This window comes from Taeniopygia guttata, chromosome 2 (assembly GCF_048771995.1).
Source record: "Taeniopygia guttata chromosome 2, bTaeGut7.mat, whole genome shotgun sequence".
NCBI classification, from domain to species: domain Eukaryota; kingdom Metazoa; phylum Chordata; class Aves; order Passeriformes; family Estrildidae; genus Taeniopygia; species Taeniopygia guttata.
In genome coordinates, this window is record NC_133026.1 from 31,845,809 (window position 1) to 31,860,883 (window position 15,075).

General features: G+C 42.7%; 1 protein-coding gene across 1 annotated transcript in view; it reads right to left on the reverse strand.

Moving 5' to 3' along the window:
- Positions 1 to 13,888, reverse strand: part of RAPGEF5 (Rap guanine nucleotide exchange factor 5) — a 154,531-nt gene extending 140,643 nt beyond the window's left edge. The window contains exon 1 of the mRNA XM_030264812.4: positions 13,524 to 13,888. Coding sequence (XP_030120672.4) covers positions 13,524 to 13,712 — 189 coding nt within the window. The 5' untranslated portion in view covers positions 13,713 to 13,888. The remainder of the gene's footprint in view (positions 1 to 13,523) is intronic.
- Between the last annotated feature and the right edge of the window lie 1,187 nt (positions 13,889 to 15,075).

Here is a 15,075-nt window from a genome sequence, read left to right on the forward strand (position 1 = left end):
GGCAAGGAGAATTAACTCTCTTATTCTTCAATATTCTTCATCACAGCCAATGCTTGCAACACTGATCACTTCAATATGCTGCTACCCTCCTTCCACTTACCCACTGTATCCTAGTTACCAGCCTACTCAGTTTTCAAAGTCACTAATAAACATCATTTTAAGTCAGCAAATGTTTCATGACCTACGCAAAGCAGGAGGTGGGAGAGATGGGGAACTGCTGTCTTGAAAAGTTGGTTCAAGCAATATGCACATGGAAAATTATAATTTAGCTTGAAATCAGGGAAGAAAATATATCCAAAAGGTTAATATATGGCATTGTTCCCTCCAGAGTGACTGATCTGTCAGAGAGTAGCAGAGATGTTCTATCTGTGTTTCCATGAACACTAACAAAAAGCAAGATGTCAGTGACACCCTAACAAACTGCTGGCACACTTATTTACTCTCATCGATTCACCAAAGCAGCCTGGGCAAAGTAGGTAATTTCTGCTCAAACTCTTCCAATCTCTTCACCATGACCATCTCCAAAGCCCATCCAGCTCCATTGCTTTTTCTGTAGCAAGGACACACGACCCAGGGGTTAAACTCTGGCCCTCAAGCAGGCTGATGGGAAATCACCACTTACTGTAAGTAAGGGAGATTTTTTCAAAAAAAGGTCAACAGAAAATTTTCGCCTCTATTTTCTGCTTTTTCTTTATGCAATGCCATAATATCTGTTTTGGAAACTGGACACACCAACAGAAGTTAACTGAAGAGGACCTCTAGGACATTATTTCTGCTCAGTAAACCCTTGCCTTGGAATTCACCCCCCTGTTCCCTCCATCAGGATATGATCAAAAGATCAGATGGGTTCATGAACAACAAAGTAATGGGAATGGGAACACTCGGGGTTTGGAAGATTACATGGGAGGTTTGTTTGCATGTTTTTAGCATGCCTCATGCTTGTTGACATTTTTAACCTCTTCACTTGTGCCAAGAGATAACAATGACTAACTTAGGAGGGAAAAAGTCATGGTATAAAGAAACAAGCAGACAAATACTGAAGCTGGAGTTGGCTCAGGCTGAAAAGAAGATGACTCACAGACCCTCAGCATTTAGCTTTTTTTCTAAAAGTCAGATAACACCAAGAACTGCTAAAGCAAGGGATAAAGATGCAATCTTTTTTCTTGCTTAAAATAAAAAAAAGTAAAATCAGGCTTCCATTTTCAGAAGTTTCATAAAATTTACCATTAGCTTTTCAGTGACCACAGACAGTTTTTAACAAGAAATTATTGTCTCTGGATAGCCTCTTGGAATTATTTCTATTTACAGAAGGGACAAATGTGATGCTTCCTTATCGACTCCCACCATCCTGCCATAAATTTTCCTGTGACATGTTTTGCTGTTAACAAACAACAGAAGTAGGTACTTTTCTACAGCCAAAATAAATATATGCTCAAAGAGCCTAAGTTCATATTGTTTTTAATCAGACCACAATTCTGATTTTATAGAAGTGTTGCTCTGTTAGCTACACTTTTCTGCTTAAATGCAAAAGACCACTCACTACAAGGACATTTTGTGTCTCTGTTTTTAATGAAGTGCTTTACAAGAATAGAGAACAAATGCCTGTAATGTGACATTCTTCAGAAGTCTTTGTTGGTTTACCTGTTAGAGAGGTTTGTTCCTAATTGCAGCTCTGCCATAAGTTGCCTAAGCAGAAAAATAAAAATAAATTCTTTTTAGAAGAACAGAAAATGACACCTTTCCTCACTGATCTTTCTTTTTTGATGCATTGGAGTAGTAGCTACTTCTTAACGACTTATCCTCCACTCCATCACTAGAGTTTTTGAAGAAAACACTCATAGGAGCAGAGTCAAGAGACACTCTTGCAGAGAGCTCTGCTCAGAATTACTTGACAATATTGTTGGTTACTAGTCTGTGGATAGCCTTCTAAAAACTTTTCCACCCACCAAACAGGAGCTTCACTGGTCATGAATATTCTTACACTCCTTAGAAGAACAGCAAAGCCTTTGACAGAGCATATTGCAACAAACTCAAGACTGATGTGCCATCAGCTGCTTTTCTCATATGTTCAGAGACCACCTACACAGCAACACTCCACAGCTGTACCTCCAACTTCAACAAGGACAGTGTGGACTCACCCTAGCACAGAAAACTCCTCAAAGGAGCTAAAGCAGTCTTCTGTGTGTAGACAAAACATTGTAGTCGATCAAAAACACAGACATAATCAAGGACAAGAACAGGATTAAATGGACTGTTTTCATTGTGAAAAGGAAAACACAAAGATGCCCCAGCATTGTATCCTAGGCTGGATGCTATTTCATGAAATATATTTATGATGTCAGCACTAAGATAAGCAAGTTTTGTTCATACAAATTTGGTTAGTCACAATCAGAAGCCTATAAACAGCTTCAAATGGACCTAGTCAAGTTAGGTAAGTAAACAGTGCCAAATTATGTTTATCCACATCAAAAGTAAAGAAAAGTATGCTGACAATCTATACAGCTTTAAATTATTTATATCAGCTAAAAGAAAGCAATGTGAATGGCTGGGAAGACATTTTGTATGAAGAACTAATCAGTGGCCCCAGGAGCTCTACAGAGACAGCAGATTGTTAGGATGAAAATCCTACATGATGGGGAGAGGGAGGAAATTGCATGATTTATATAAAACAGAGGTGCAGCCTCATCTAGAATATTACATTCAGCACAAGCCATCACTAGTTCAAAGGGACACTGCAGAACCAGACAGAGTTCAAAACAAGGTAACAAAAATGATTACAGCATGGAAGGAGTCATCTAGAGGGACTGGAATTGCTTGCTTGAAAGACAGCTGTAAAAAAGAATAAAAAGTTACATGTACAGAAGCTGGAAGTTCCCTGCCTCATAGGAACAGAGGAAGGGTCCCTGAAATTAAAGGTAGAATATTCAAAACTGATCAAAACTAAATGTTTTTATCATCAACAGAATAAAACAAAATTCAGTTTTCCTTCCCTTGTAAAATTATTGTCACCAAACCCCACAGAGAAGCTTTGTAAATTTATGTTCCAAGGTGAGTCTGAAAACAAAACACTATCCAAATTCATTAAAAGACTAGCTTTGTAGATGCACAACATGAAAAGCTGTAACTAAAATGATTAATGATAACAAGCCCCCAGCACCAGAGTACAAACTATCTGACTATTTGAAACTAGGGGGGAAACAAACAAACAAACAAACAAAAGAAAACAGAAAACAACAAAAAAAAAAGTGTGGGAGACAGGCAATACAACATTTGCTCACACACCATCTTAAAATCACAAGAAGGATTATATTTATGGCTAAAAGTGTTACCCGTTAGATTAACCTTAAAACTTATGGGTACAGGACTAGATGAACCATCATCTTGACCCATTAAAATATGTTTTTATATACTCTAGGTTCCTCCGAAATAATTTCTTTGTTTTTTTAAAATAAAACCTCCACCAGTACTGTGTAAATATTTTTTGCCACACTGAATGGCAAATGATCAATTTATAAATGTAACTCTTTAGGCAGGTCTTCAGGTAAAATCTCAGTTAATGCATACACTGTATGAACTGAGGACAGATATCTGAATGGAAAAATAACAAAGAGACATCACTCCTGCTATTCAGCTTGGAAACTCACCAATATTAATGCATGTCCTGGCAACCTAAGAGCCCTATTGATTTGCAACCATTCATTGAAGTGCAGTGAAAGCCATTATTAGATAAATAGCTTTGGTAAAACTAATCTGAAACTCATTTGTTTTGTTTAATGAGTAAAACAAGAAATTAAATATCTGCTTAATGTTCCTCTTATTATCCTTCGGTACAACAGTAAAAAATATAAATAAAGACATATTAATTTGACTGCCATTATTATTTTTTGCATTTTATGTATTTTGTTGCAGCAATTGCCGACAAAGACCAAAGACACTATTTATGAATTACTGTGCTCCAACAGGCTGAGCATTTTTATCAATCAATCTCTTTTATACATGTGGAAGAAAGAACAGGTCTTTTAATCATTTGCAGATGCTCTTTGAGCTGACAGAGTATAACTTTAAGATGGTCTGCATCATATAAGTTTTTCAAGTATCAAAATTCCAATTTTAACATGATTATGCCATTCTTTGTGAATGGGAATTAAACTCTGTTTAAGTTTTCGAAAGTGTTTGTAACAGTTAAATGTAACAGGGTTATTAATTTTTGTTTCTTAAATAATTTTTTCTCAAAAAAAATTCAAGAAAGGCTACTTTAGAGTATTCCCATACACAAATCAGTGCTAGCACGGACAGATGCTACAGTTTATCCTGCTCAAGTCAAAACACACTTAAGCTTAGGATAGCTTGTGTCCTCCTCATTCTTCTTCGGCAGCTAACTACTAGATTCTGTTCCTTTTAGGGCTTGGATCTCCCACGGCCTTCCTTAACAAACACCACACAACGCAGTTTGTCCTGCAACACAGATTCAGCATCAGACAGCTTGCCCACACCCCCAGATTTATTTTTACTGCCAGGTGGTTTCAGGCACTGCAGAAATGACAGACCACAACAAAGCGCTGGATTGCCCATGAGCTGGGATCAAGAGCAGGTCGAAGTGATACTTCTGTCTCATTCCTTCAGCCACCCAATAAACAACTGCTTCGCAACTTTCAGAGCTAACCATGTATGCGTGCATTGTTTTTCTCCCCTCCTTTCCATATTTAAAAAATCAATTGATGTATCACTGAACTGCATTCACCTATGGGATGAAATGGAGCATCTGCTCAGCAGCATGCAGCAGCAGTCTATTGCAGCAAATGATTACCACATCCATCTGAAATTACAAAGTGTTTTAGGTCCACTGGGTCTAGCTCCCTTGGTGAGAACTTGGCCAGAAAACCACAATTAAATGCTTATCATCTTAAAAAAATGTATAAACAAACCCCAAACACCTGCTCTCTCTCCCTCCCCCAAGCCACATCATAAATTCTTGATGTTCACAAGTGGTCTGGACCTCAATTTTCTGTTGGGGTTTTTCTGTGGGATTTGTGGTCTGGGATCTTTTTTTTTCTTTGATTGTTTGTTTCAGTTTTTGACCCAAAATGCAGTACATCCTCCTCCTCCATATTGACCTACAAACTACACACCATCTACTTCATCATGAAGGACATGGTTTGACAGACATTTCTTCCACCAGTGGTATAATTTCAGTGGCCACTGGTGCCACTCATTCCAGTCAGAGTGCTGATACTGACACATGCAAAACCTGCAGAGGGGCTCAGAAGGGACAGCTGCTGGAGAAGCTACCACAATAAAACACACACACAGATAAAACACACCTCATGATTAAACAAAAGACTCTCAACTATTTCTTTCCTTATTGCTCTAACTCGTGTATCCCATGTATGCCTCAGTTACATAAAGGCTTGAGTCGGAGGTTCAGGAAGCAGGGAAAGAAAGGCAGTCTCTCAACAAGAAAAAAGAAAGTTGCAATACTGACAATCAGTATTTCAAAAAAAAAGGAAATAATCTGCAATTTTAAGATTTAATGGGTTAATTCAGTTCTAAAACTGAAGGCAGAAGATCCTTACTGATGCTATGAATACACATCTACTGTTATTTATAGAGATTGAAGGGCTTTTTTCTCCTTCAATCAGCAGAATATTTCCTTTTAGTACTATGAAAAAGTATATTGACTTTGAATCAGTTAGACCACTGTGTCTCTCTGCAAAAAAATATCTTACAAAAAAGGAATTAATCAGAGAAAATTGTATACCATAGGATTTAAATCATTAAATTAATGACTGACCCTAGCTTAATACAATGTCTGTAAGAAGATTATTTTACAAGGTCAGACTAACCCAAACCAAACAATAATAAGTTAACTGAGTTAAAAGACATAGTAACAATTATGAATAGCTACTGCATTTTATACCTGCTTCCATGGCTTTTAACTTTAGAGCCCAAATTACTTCTTTTTTTGTCCTTAAAATCATACCAAAAACACAGGTGTAACAAAAAAATGTTTAAATAAAAAGGTGCCATGGATAAAGTTTATACCCCATATACTGGACATATTCTGCTTTGCTTTTTTTTTTTTTTTTTTTTTTTTTAAAAAAAAAAGCTTTTGAAAAACTATCACTGTCTTTTCAGCATTTTCATCAGTATAAAAATGCACAGCTTGTTTTGCAATTTCCTCACGGCGCAAATGGAATTCAAGCCACTGGGGACATACAATTAACAACACCTGAATAGAAATCTTAACAGAGTTTGTCATAACTGTACAGTTTGGTGTTGTTCATTCATCCTGGCAGCTGAGAAATCTAGCATGAATTAACCAATAATACAGGTCTGTAATCACGCAAATTAAAGTATAAAATTCCACTAAGTGAATTTTGTTTATTTTCCTCACTAAGGGGACAATCAGCTCACTTTAAATCAAGAATTTCAACAGGATATAACACTAGCAGAAATTTTGCAAATACACTAATTTTACTTCCAGTGGAGTTCATCTTATTTCCTCCATAGACTTCCTTGATAGGTTTCCAAGCCGTACACAGCAGCACCACATCTGAGGATCTGCAAGTTACATCCCTTAGGAAGGTGAGCAAAAACAAAAGTGAAACCAGAGAGATCCTTGTCCAACCAGACAAAAAACATGCAAGGCTGGTCAAACTTATTTCTGCAGTCCTTAGCTGAAGGTGTATTTTCAACTCAATAGGCACCTAAAGTCTGAGCACAGGCAAAACGAGCGCAAGGTATTTTCAGCTGGAGCTCAATTTGTAGCATCGGAAAGAGGTTACAGACAAGTCTGGTTTATGTTAGGCAGGCCAAAGAGAGGCTTAGCAGGATGTGCTCTGGACCAAAGCAGAGAAAGGAAACAGAACTTCTCCCATAGTTTAAAGCATGCTTCTGCATTTTTGACATGTCAAGGAATCTGTGTCAATTTTATGCAGCTTCCATGAGCACAAGCCACATGATGGCACCTATTCCCCACACACTGGCAGTGGCACCAGCTAGTACTGCATCTGGACTTTCCTAGGGATGCTAAAAAGCAGCTGACTGTCAGCCTCAGCATAAGACCACAGGCAGTGGGCATCATCCTGTCAATCAGACTAATCCCCAACCTCAGGGAGAAAAATAGCTTTGCATTCTGCAAAACTTACTAGTCTACTTCCTAGGGCAGAAGTATGGGTTTAGTTTCCATTTCATTCAACTGTAGTTAATTAAATCCAGGCATAATTTCTCAGATGTCATAACATGGGTTAATTAAGAAGTATTCTCAATTTAATAATTCACTGAAGACTGACTATGAAACAAATTATTATGCAAATAAACACATGAGACACTGAAATTCTCCACCAGCTACCATGGTCACTGTTGCTAAAGTTATTTTATCCATTGCTCAATATTTCATGTGTCACCAATCACAGAGTTGACAAGTTTAAGGACACTATATGTGATATGTGAAAGATAATTATCTAAATTGAATACATCTAGCAGGCATACATAATAATCCCAGTTACAATAGGAAAAATTCAAGACTACTTACCACAATTATTTTTAGTCACTTAATAGTGCTAAAGTGATGGGGGTATTAAGTTACTGAGTAGAACCTCTGTGGCAGACTTGAAAGTAATATGTCACCAATATCAATCAATCAACTTCAATAATACTTCTGACAATAAAACTTCCAACCCACTGAGTCAATCCAGCACTTCTGTGTGCTGATTTCAGCCAGTACAGCATCTACACAAAACATCACTGCATCTTTTTAATGCAGAAGAAATGTCAAAATTAAAGTCTCTACAATATATACAAACATAGATACTAGGGAAATTATTATGATTTTTTTTTTTTCTTCTCATTAGCAAGACTGGTAAAAAGAGCATAAAGGTGCTAGTGAAATGTGTTGATGGCACAAAATTGGAGGTATTGTCAAAACCCATGTAAACAGAATGATGTACTGGAAGATTAGAAGCCTTCAAGAAGTGTAATATTAAGAAAAGAGTATAATTCAGCAGCATTAAATACAAGATCACTCAATCACCATGAAGATGAGAAGCTGCCAACAAGGATATGGACAGATAAATGTCGGTCATTTGCAAGAGGATTATCTGGGTACAAAGAAGATCCATATGCTCGGCTCAATCAAAACCTAAATATCAACAACCACCATGATGTAGCCATGGAAGGAAGGACTGTAAATACTGAGTGTTTCCAGCAGCCAGTTTCTAATGTGTTGGCAAAACCTCATCAACAACACTACAGTCTTCCCAGCTGCCAAATGAATTGATTAGAGAATAGCTACCTGAATAACTCAAATAACTGAAAGCTCCTAACAGGAGATGAAGAAAAGTTTAGCAGAATATAGGTTGAGAAGATCTGATACTTCATTTAATTAAAACAGATTGCATATAGTTTGATTTTTCTCCTCTGCCAAAGAGGAGTTGTCTCCAACAGCACGACAACTGCTAGAGCCAGAATATATGATAGATATCCCTAATGCACTCCAACCCTCCAGCTATTTTCAGCTTGGGAACCTTCTGTGCCTGATGAGGGTTATGTATCCTCAATACATTTCTCTTCCATGAACTTCTCCAGGCTCACCCTGAACTCATGTACACTTTAGCAGCTGTATGGCAGTTTCTGTAGTTTATTTTCAACCTGTAACCCTACAGTCAGTTACATCCTGACAGACATACAGCAAAATAGCTGCTCAAGACAAAGCTAAGGTGTGGACAGTCTGAGAACATCTGTCTGGCCAAAGACCTCTAGGAACCTCACAGAAGTAACTACAAAGTATCAAAAGAGAAAATAGTCATGGTATCTCTTCAATTTTGATCAAGCCGAAAGGTTCATCCCATGATGAAGGTTTCTACAGACCAACGATCTTTCACAGTATCACAGTAATGGGGTTTGACACCATGACATCCAAAAGGTTTTCCAGATCCACTGTTGTAACAAAGAACAACATTGATGCTCATGTATAACAGTATTTATCTGTGTGTAAATGTGAACCTAGAGAGTAGAAGAGGTGATTAAAAAGGTGTGTGCTTGTGTGTGTACAAGACAATTCCTCCTCCTCCTGAGCACTTCCAGTGTTAGGTCCATAAAGAATGAAACTGAGTGTGGTGAAAAGTTTTGCCATGATGGAGTGGCCTGCAGGGCCTCCCTGCTGGTGTTTCCAGAGGCATGGAACTGTATTCCATCACTAGCCACAAGAGAAAAGGGAAGAGAAGAAGGTATCTGTAACAGGCAGTAAGAAGATCAGGAAAGACAGTTCATAAGCAAAGTACTCCTGACTACTACATGTACATGTACATTCAACACATAACTCTAGGAGGCAAACTGGGAAACAGAGTCTTTCCAGAGACTTTCCAGAGATTTTAAGAAAGGACATGGCAGAGGGGAACAGTTCCCCAGGGCACAATGACCCACTACAACAGATCCCTCCTCCGTCTCTGTACAAGCTCTGACAAGCACACAGCTACAACAGCAAAGGTTGCATTTTCTGCTGTTTTATCCAGCAGAGGATGATGAGTAAAACCTACACCTCACAGCTCACTGTGCAAATGCAATCTAATCATCCATGCCATCTTGGATAACTGCTACACTTGCCCTAAGAATGAATTTAAGGAAAAAAAAAACCATCAAAGACAAAGTCAATGTACAGTTTGAAGTTCAAGAACTTTAAAAGAAACATTGGGCTCCCCTAGACAAGGAACTGGATGTTTGTTTTATCTAAATGACTGAAGCAGTGGAGTGTATTCATGTTTACTATTCACAGCACAGAACCATCCAAGCAGGATGGTTACTGCAGCTTTTTATACAAGGTGCTTTTCCATCTCCAGCTTCTTTACATGTATTAGTACTGGACATATCCCAAGACAGAAAGCAAAAAATACCTATTTTCTCTCCAGTTTTGGGGGTTGCTGAATTGAGAGGGAAATCTAATTTTGTTACGCTGTATTTTCAATTATCCCCATCTCTTATCACAAATTTCAGATAGTCTAGTGTGAAGGGCCAAGGACTGAGGTGTCCAAACAGATTGAAAAAATTTATTTCACCCCATACTGATTTTCAAAATGTAATCAATTCTTTTAATGTATACTACCCTCTAGTACACAATGCTTTCCTTTCCCCTGAAGCCCAGGAATTATTTGAACAGCATGAAGTGAAGCACATCCTTAAAACAATTATGATACCCTTAACACTTCCATTATCTTTTATTATCCATAGTCCCCAGGCATGCACACATGTAGATTATCTGTGCTTTATAGATGTGGAAGCGAATTGCACTGCAGGCAGTCCCTGAGCAAGTCAGCATCAGAAGCAGAACCCCTGTTCAGGGGTCATAATATTTTTCAAGGAAATTAAACAAGCCCAGATTTCAGCTGGTCAGCATTTACTTGAAAACAACTCACCTAAGTGAGCAACACTCCTGATAAAACCAGCTGGACAAATAAGGTTCTCAGCTTGGTGTTTGAACAAGCAAAAAGGCACAAAGAAAAGTCACTGGAGAGGAAGAATAGACTAAGTTTTTTTCATAAGCAAACAAAACCCTCTGAAAATTAACTTTGGATTAACTTGAAATACTTTGTTGAGGTGGGGAAAAAAAGGAATCTTTGTTTCATGTTTGTGTTACTCCTTTATTTTAGACTTTTAAAATTTTAGGGTCATGCTTAAAAGGCAAAGTATAAAAAATGCTGCATTTTATTGTTCTAACATATCCCTTTTCTCTCTCAAATACTCTTATTTTCAGGGTTTAAGTTATTCATCAGATTAAATAGAAGTATGTGAAAAGTATGATGTCCCTAAAGGTTCATTTCTGGGGGGAAAAGGCACATGCACAGAGCAGACAGGAATCAACACAGGGCACTACTAACAAAACCAAACTGCTCCCTGGATAATCACACATGTAGGGAGATACTCCATGCATTTCAGGTACCCACTTTGTCTCCAAAGGGAACAAGTGAATTAACAACCCTGCTGGACTCTGTACGACCTGCTTCGTGGAACACCCCACTAGGCACTTATCCTGCTGAGTAATTCCACCTCCAGGATAGTCCCTGCAAACCCAGAGACGGCAGAACACAGCATCCCCACTCTCCACATGGGACCAAGACACTGCTCCGAAGGTCCTGCTGTAGCTATACAGCATCTCCACACAGCATCTACCACTGATCCAAGGTCAGAGAATCATACAATGGATTGGGTTGGAAGGAACCTTAAAGACAATCTAGTTCCAACCCCTTTGCCATGGGCAGGGACCTTCTTCTAGACCAGGTTGCTCAAAGCCCTGTCCAACCTGCCCTTGAACTTTTCCAGGGATGGGGCGTTCCACAGCTTTTCTGGGCAATCTGTTGCAGTGTCTTGCCACCCTCCCAGTAAAGAATTTCTTCCTAGCAGAAGATCTGCTAGGTTGACTCCAGAGTGCCTTACAGACTCACCATCCTCCCTCCAGTCTTCCTACCAAGACAGATGGTTCAACAAAAACTTTACAAGATGACCCATAGGGTACCAGGAGGTGAAGCCATAGGTGACACCACCACTAAATCTCACACTGTGTTTGCTGGTCCGTAACACAGAACATCAGCAAAGGCAGACAGAGTCTCGCTGGAACTCTGTGAAACAAGAGAGGACCAAGGGTTCATCAAGCACAAGTGAAGAGCTGTGTCACCCAGGAGCTACCCAGGCTTCTCACTGGGGTGGTAACTCACCCACAGCAAATATTTACACAATAACTGTTTTACCGCTTGCTTGTCAAATGCTTTCAGTAGTGGTGAGGAATAACCACGAGAGTAAACCTGAGGCTGCTCTGCATGGTGTCTCCCTGAAGTGTCATGGATTTGTTTTGTTAAAACAGTGCTTCAGACCTGCCTGCCAGCTAAAGCTGTCACCAGCAGCAGTTCTGCACTGCTTCTCTCCTCCTCACTGTACACTTACTCCATTTCTTTGGCAGTATGCCTCTAATGAGGAACGAACCACACTCAATTCAGAAAAGGACTTTCTTCATTGGAAGAAGGATATCTGTCACAAATATCCTCCTAGGGCAAAGCAAGACTTAGTTGTTTAACTGAATCACCTTAGCTCTGTGCTCATATGGACAACTCGGATTGTAATCAGGTGGATTACTAATTCACCAGAAAAATAAAAATCATTAGGCACCTCAATACAGGTTAGTCTTTATTTTGTGTGTTGAATGTGCTAGAGGAAAACAATTACTGTAAAACTGGAATCTGAATCCACATTACTCAAAAATTCTACTGTGGATTTATAATTCTAATTCTACAGCTGTTCTACTGTAGAATTCTAATTCTACAGCTATTCTATTGTGAATTTATATCCTACCTTAATCCTAATTATCTTCCTTGCCTATATATCCTCCTATAACAAAGCATTCACCCAGGAAGTTTGGTTTGAAATTCACACCCTGGTATATTTCACAACTTCCCCATGCAGAGAAATCATTTATTTACATGGGCAAAGTACTGCAAAGTTGATGAGGGTACAAACACACACCATGCTGACTTCCCCCCAACTCCCTGCAAAGGTGTTTATCAGTGCACTGAAACAAAACAGCAGCTCGCCTGATTCCCAATACAGACAGACCCAACCCCATGTGGATTAATCCACCCCTTCATTTCAACTGCTCAGGAGATGGGTTACAATCCAGTGTTGGCCTGCAAGTAAGGTCTGACCAGACAGACTGCCATTGATCTGATGGCAATGCCACCCCCCGATATGGCTCCAGTCACAGCTAGCAGCGTTCGGAGCCATGGGCACCTGCTTGCCTCTGCAGTTCCCAGCCACGGCAGCGTCAGGCTGTACTCCACCAGAGCACTGACTGCCCTGCGGAGACACACCCCCAGCCTTTCTAAAAATGGGCGAAATTAAGTGAAATTTGGACGGGGATCTCGGTCATGCCCAGCTGACCCCACGGCCTCAGTATCAAGAGAACGCGAGGTTGAGGGCCAGGTGTGCGCATCCCAACTCCATCCCAGCTTCACACGCCGCAGGGCACGCTGCTGTTCGCTGCTGGAACCCGCGTGGGCACCGGTGTCGGGGCACCGGCGCGCTGTACCTGCTGTGCGCGGAGAGCAGGCATCAGCCCCCACGATGGGAAAAGGACAGAGCGGGAGAGCCACTGGAGGAACCCGGAGATGGGACAGGGACGCTTTCTCACCCTGGTATCTCATGTTGCACCAGGGCTGGCAGCGGCGGCTGCAGCCCGGGGCCCCCCGCGGGCACCTCTCCGGTGGGTGCCGAGGTGCCACCCGGCTGCTGCCCGGGCATCCTCCCTTCCTCCCTCCCTCCCTCCTTCCTGCCCTGCCGCCGCCCGGCCCCTCTCGGGGCCAGCGCCGGGAGCCCGCGGCCTCCCGAGCTCTGCGGCCCGGCCGGGGGCGCTGCGGGCGCCGCCCCGCCTGCCCCGGGCACCGCAGCCCGCCGGGCAGGGCAGGGCAGGGCGGGGGCGCTGCCCCGGGCCGCCGGCGGCTCCCTCGCTCTCTCCTCACTCATTCACTCACTCACTCACTCACCCGGCCGGCCGCGGCCGCGCTTTTCCTCCGCAGCGTCAGCCCGCTCCGCAGCAGCGCCGGCAGCTCCCGCAGCTTCTGCCGCAGCTGCACCGGCGGCGGCGGCTCCTGGGCTCCGCCGCCGGGGCTCCAGCTTCGGGCCAGCTCCGCGCCCTCACACGGCGACGGCATCTTCACGGAGCCCACGGCCATGCCGCATCCCGGCCGGGCTGCGGCGCGCAGACCCGCTCGCCCGCCCGCCTTCCCCCGGCCGCAGCCCAGCCGCGCTCCCACCCACAGGCAGGCACACGGCTGGCGGGCACACGGCGGGCAGGCACACGGCGGGCAGGCACACGGCGGGCAGGCACACGGCGGGCAGGCAGGCACACGGGCGCTCCCCCGCACGCAGCGCGCAGCACTCGCGCACCTTCCCCCGCACGGCGCGGCCCCAGCGCCGCGGACAGCCCCGGGCGGCGCAGGAAGCCCCGCCGGCCCTGCACCGCTCCCGCCCCGCGGCTCCGGCGGTGATAAAGTGCAGGTAATGAGGAGGGTGGAGGAGGCGCGGGCGGGAAAGGCAGAAAAGTCCTGTTAACTCCTTTGCGCTCAGGGATCTGCCGCCCGGGCTGTCCCCACCTGGCGCCCCGCACCGACCCGCACCCACGGCGAGAACACGTCAGGGAGCGGCCAGCCCGCTCAGAGACGGCGGGTCCCAGCCGAGGAGAGAGGGGTTCGGGCTCCTCCAGGGGCTGGCTGGCCTCAGCTTCCTCCTGGAGGCTGTCAAGACGGGGCCGAAGGAAGTCCCAAGCAGCCTGGTGTGACCCCCAAGCACTGAGCCTGCCTGGGCTGGAGGCCTCCTCACGTTCCCACTTGCCCGAGTTACCCTCTGTTCCAGTGATAATTTATGGCTGGAGGGGGTGAAGACCTTCTCTGTTCCCTTCCCAGTGGTTTTTTTTTTTTTTACTCAAAGAGGTGTTTCATCGTCCAATGCCATCCAGCATTGTTACTGGAGAAACCAAGCAGTTCATCCCAGGTGAATGACTTGCTTCCAGTCATTCAGGTAATCCCTGCAAGAGAACTCTCAATGACAGAAACCAATTCCCTTACTATTTGTAAAAGACTAGTCTAGAATTCAGTTCCATGAGTTATGGTGATTTTATTTAGTCTCTGGAGCCTGCCTTTTCTAATTCATGGTACTGAAATTGCTTCCTCTCTGCTAGGCTCTATTCTCTCTTACTTAGATCACAGAACTGATGGTAATGTAGGTCTCCCTTACATATATCTTCTGCCTCAAAGCTACAAATAAGGCTGACCTGCTCATCCAGGACGAATTTACCAGTGCCTAAATTCTGAGCAGATGATGACATAGTCAAGCCAATTTCACAGCCATGTTAGATATAGCTAACATGTCCCAAGAGGTCCCACTGGTTTCATGACTCACCCTAGTACTCCTCCAACCCCACAGGGAATTAGCTTAACCATGACACTAACCTTGTGGAAAAAAAGTAAAAAAGTAATAGGTTGTTTTCACCACTGATGTGCTCCGTAAACCAGCTCCTCTCGGATCACAGGGTCACCC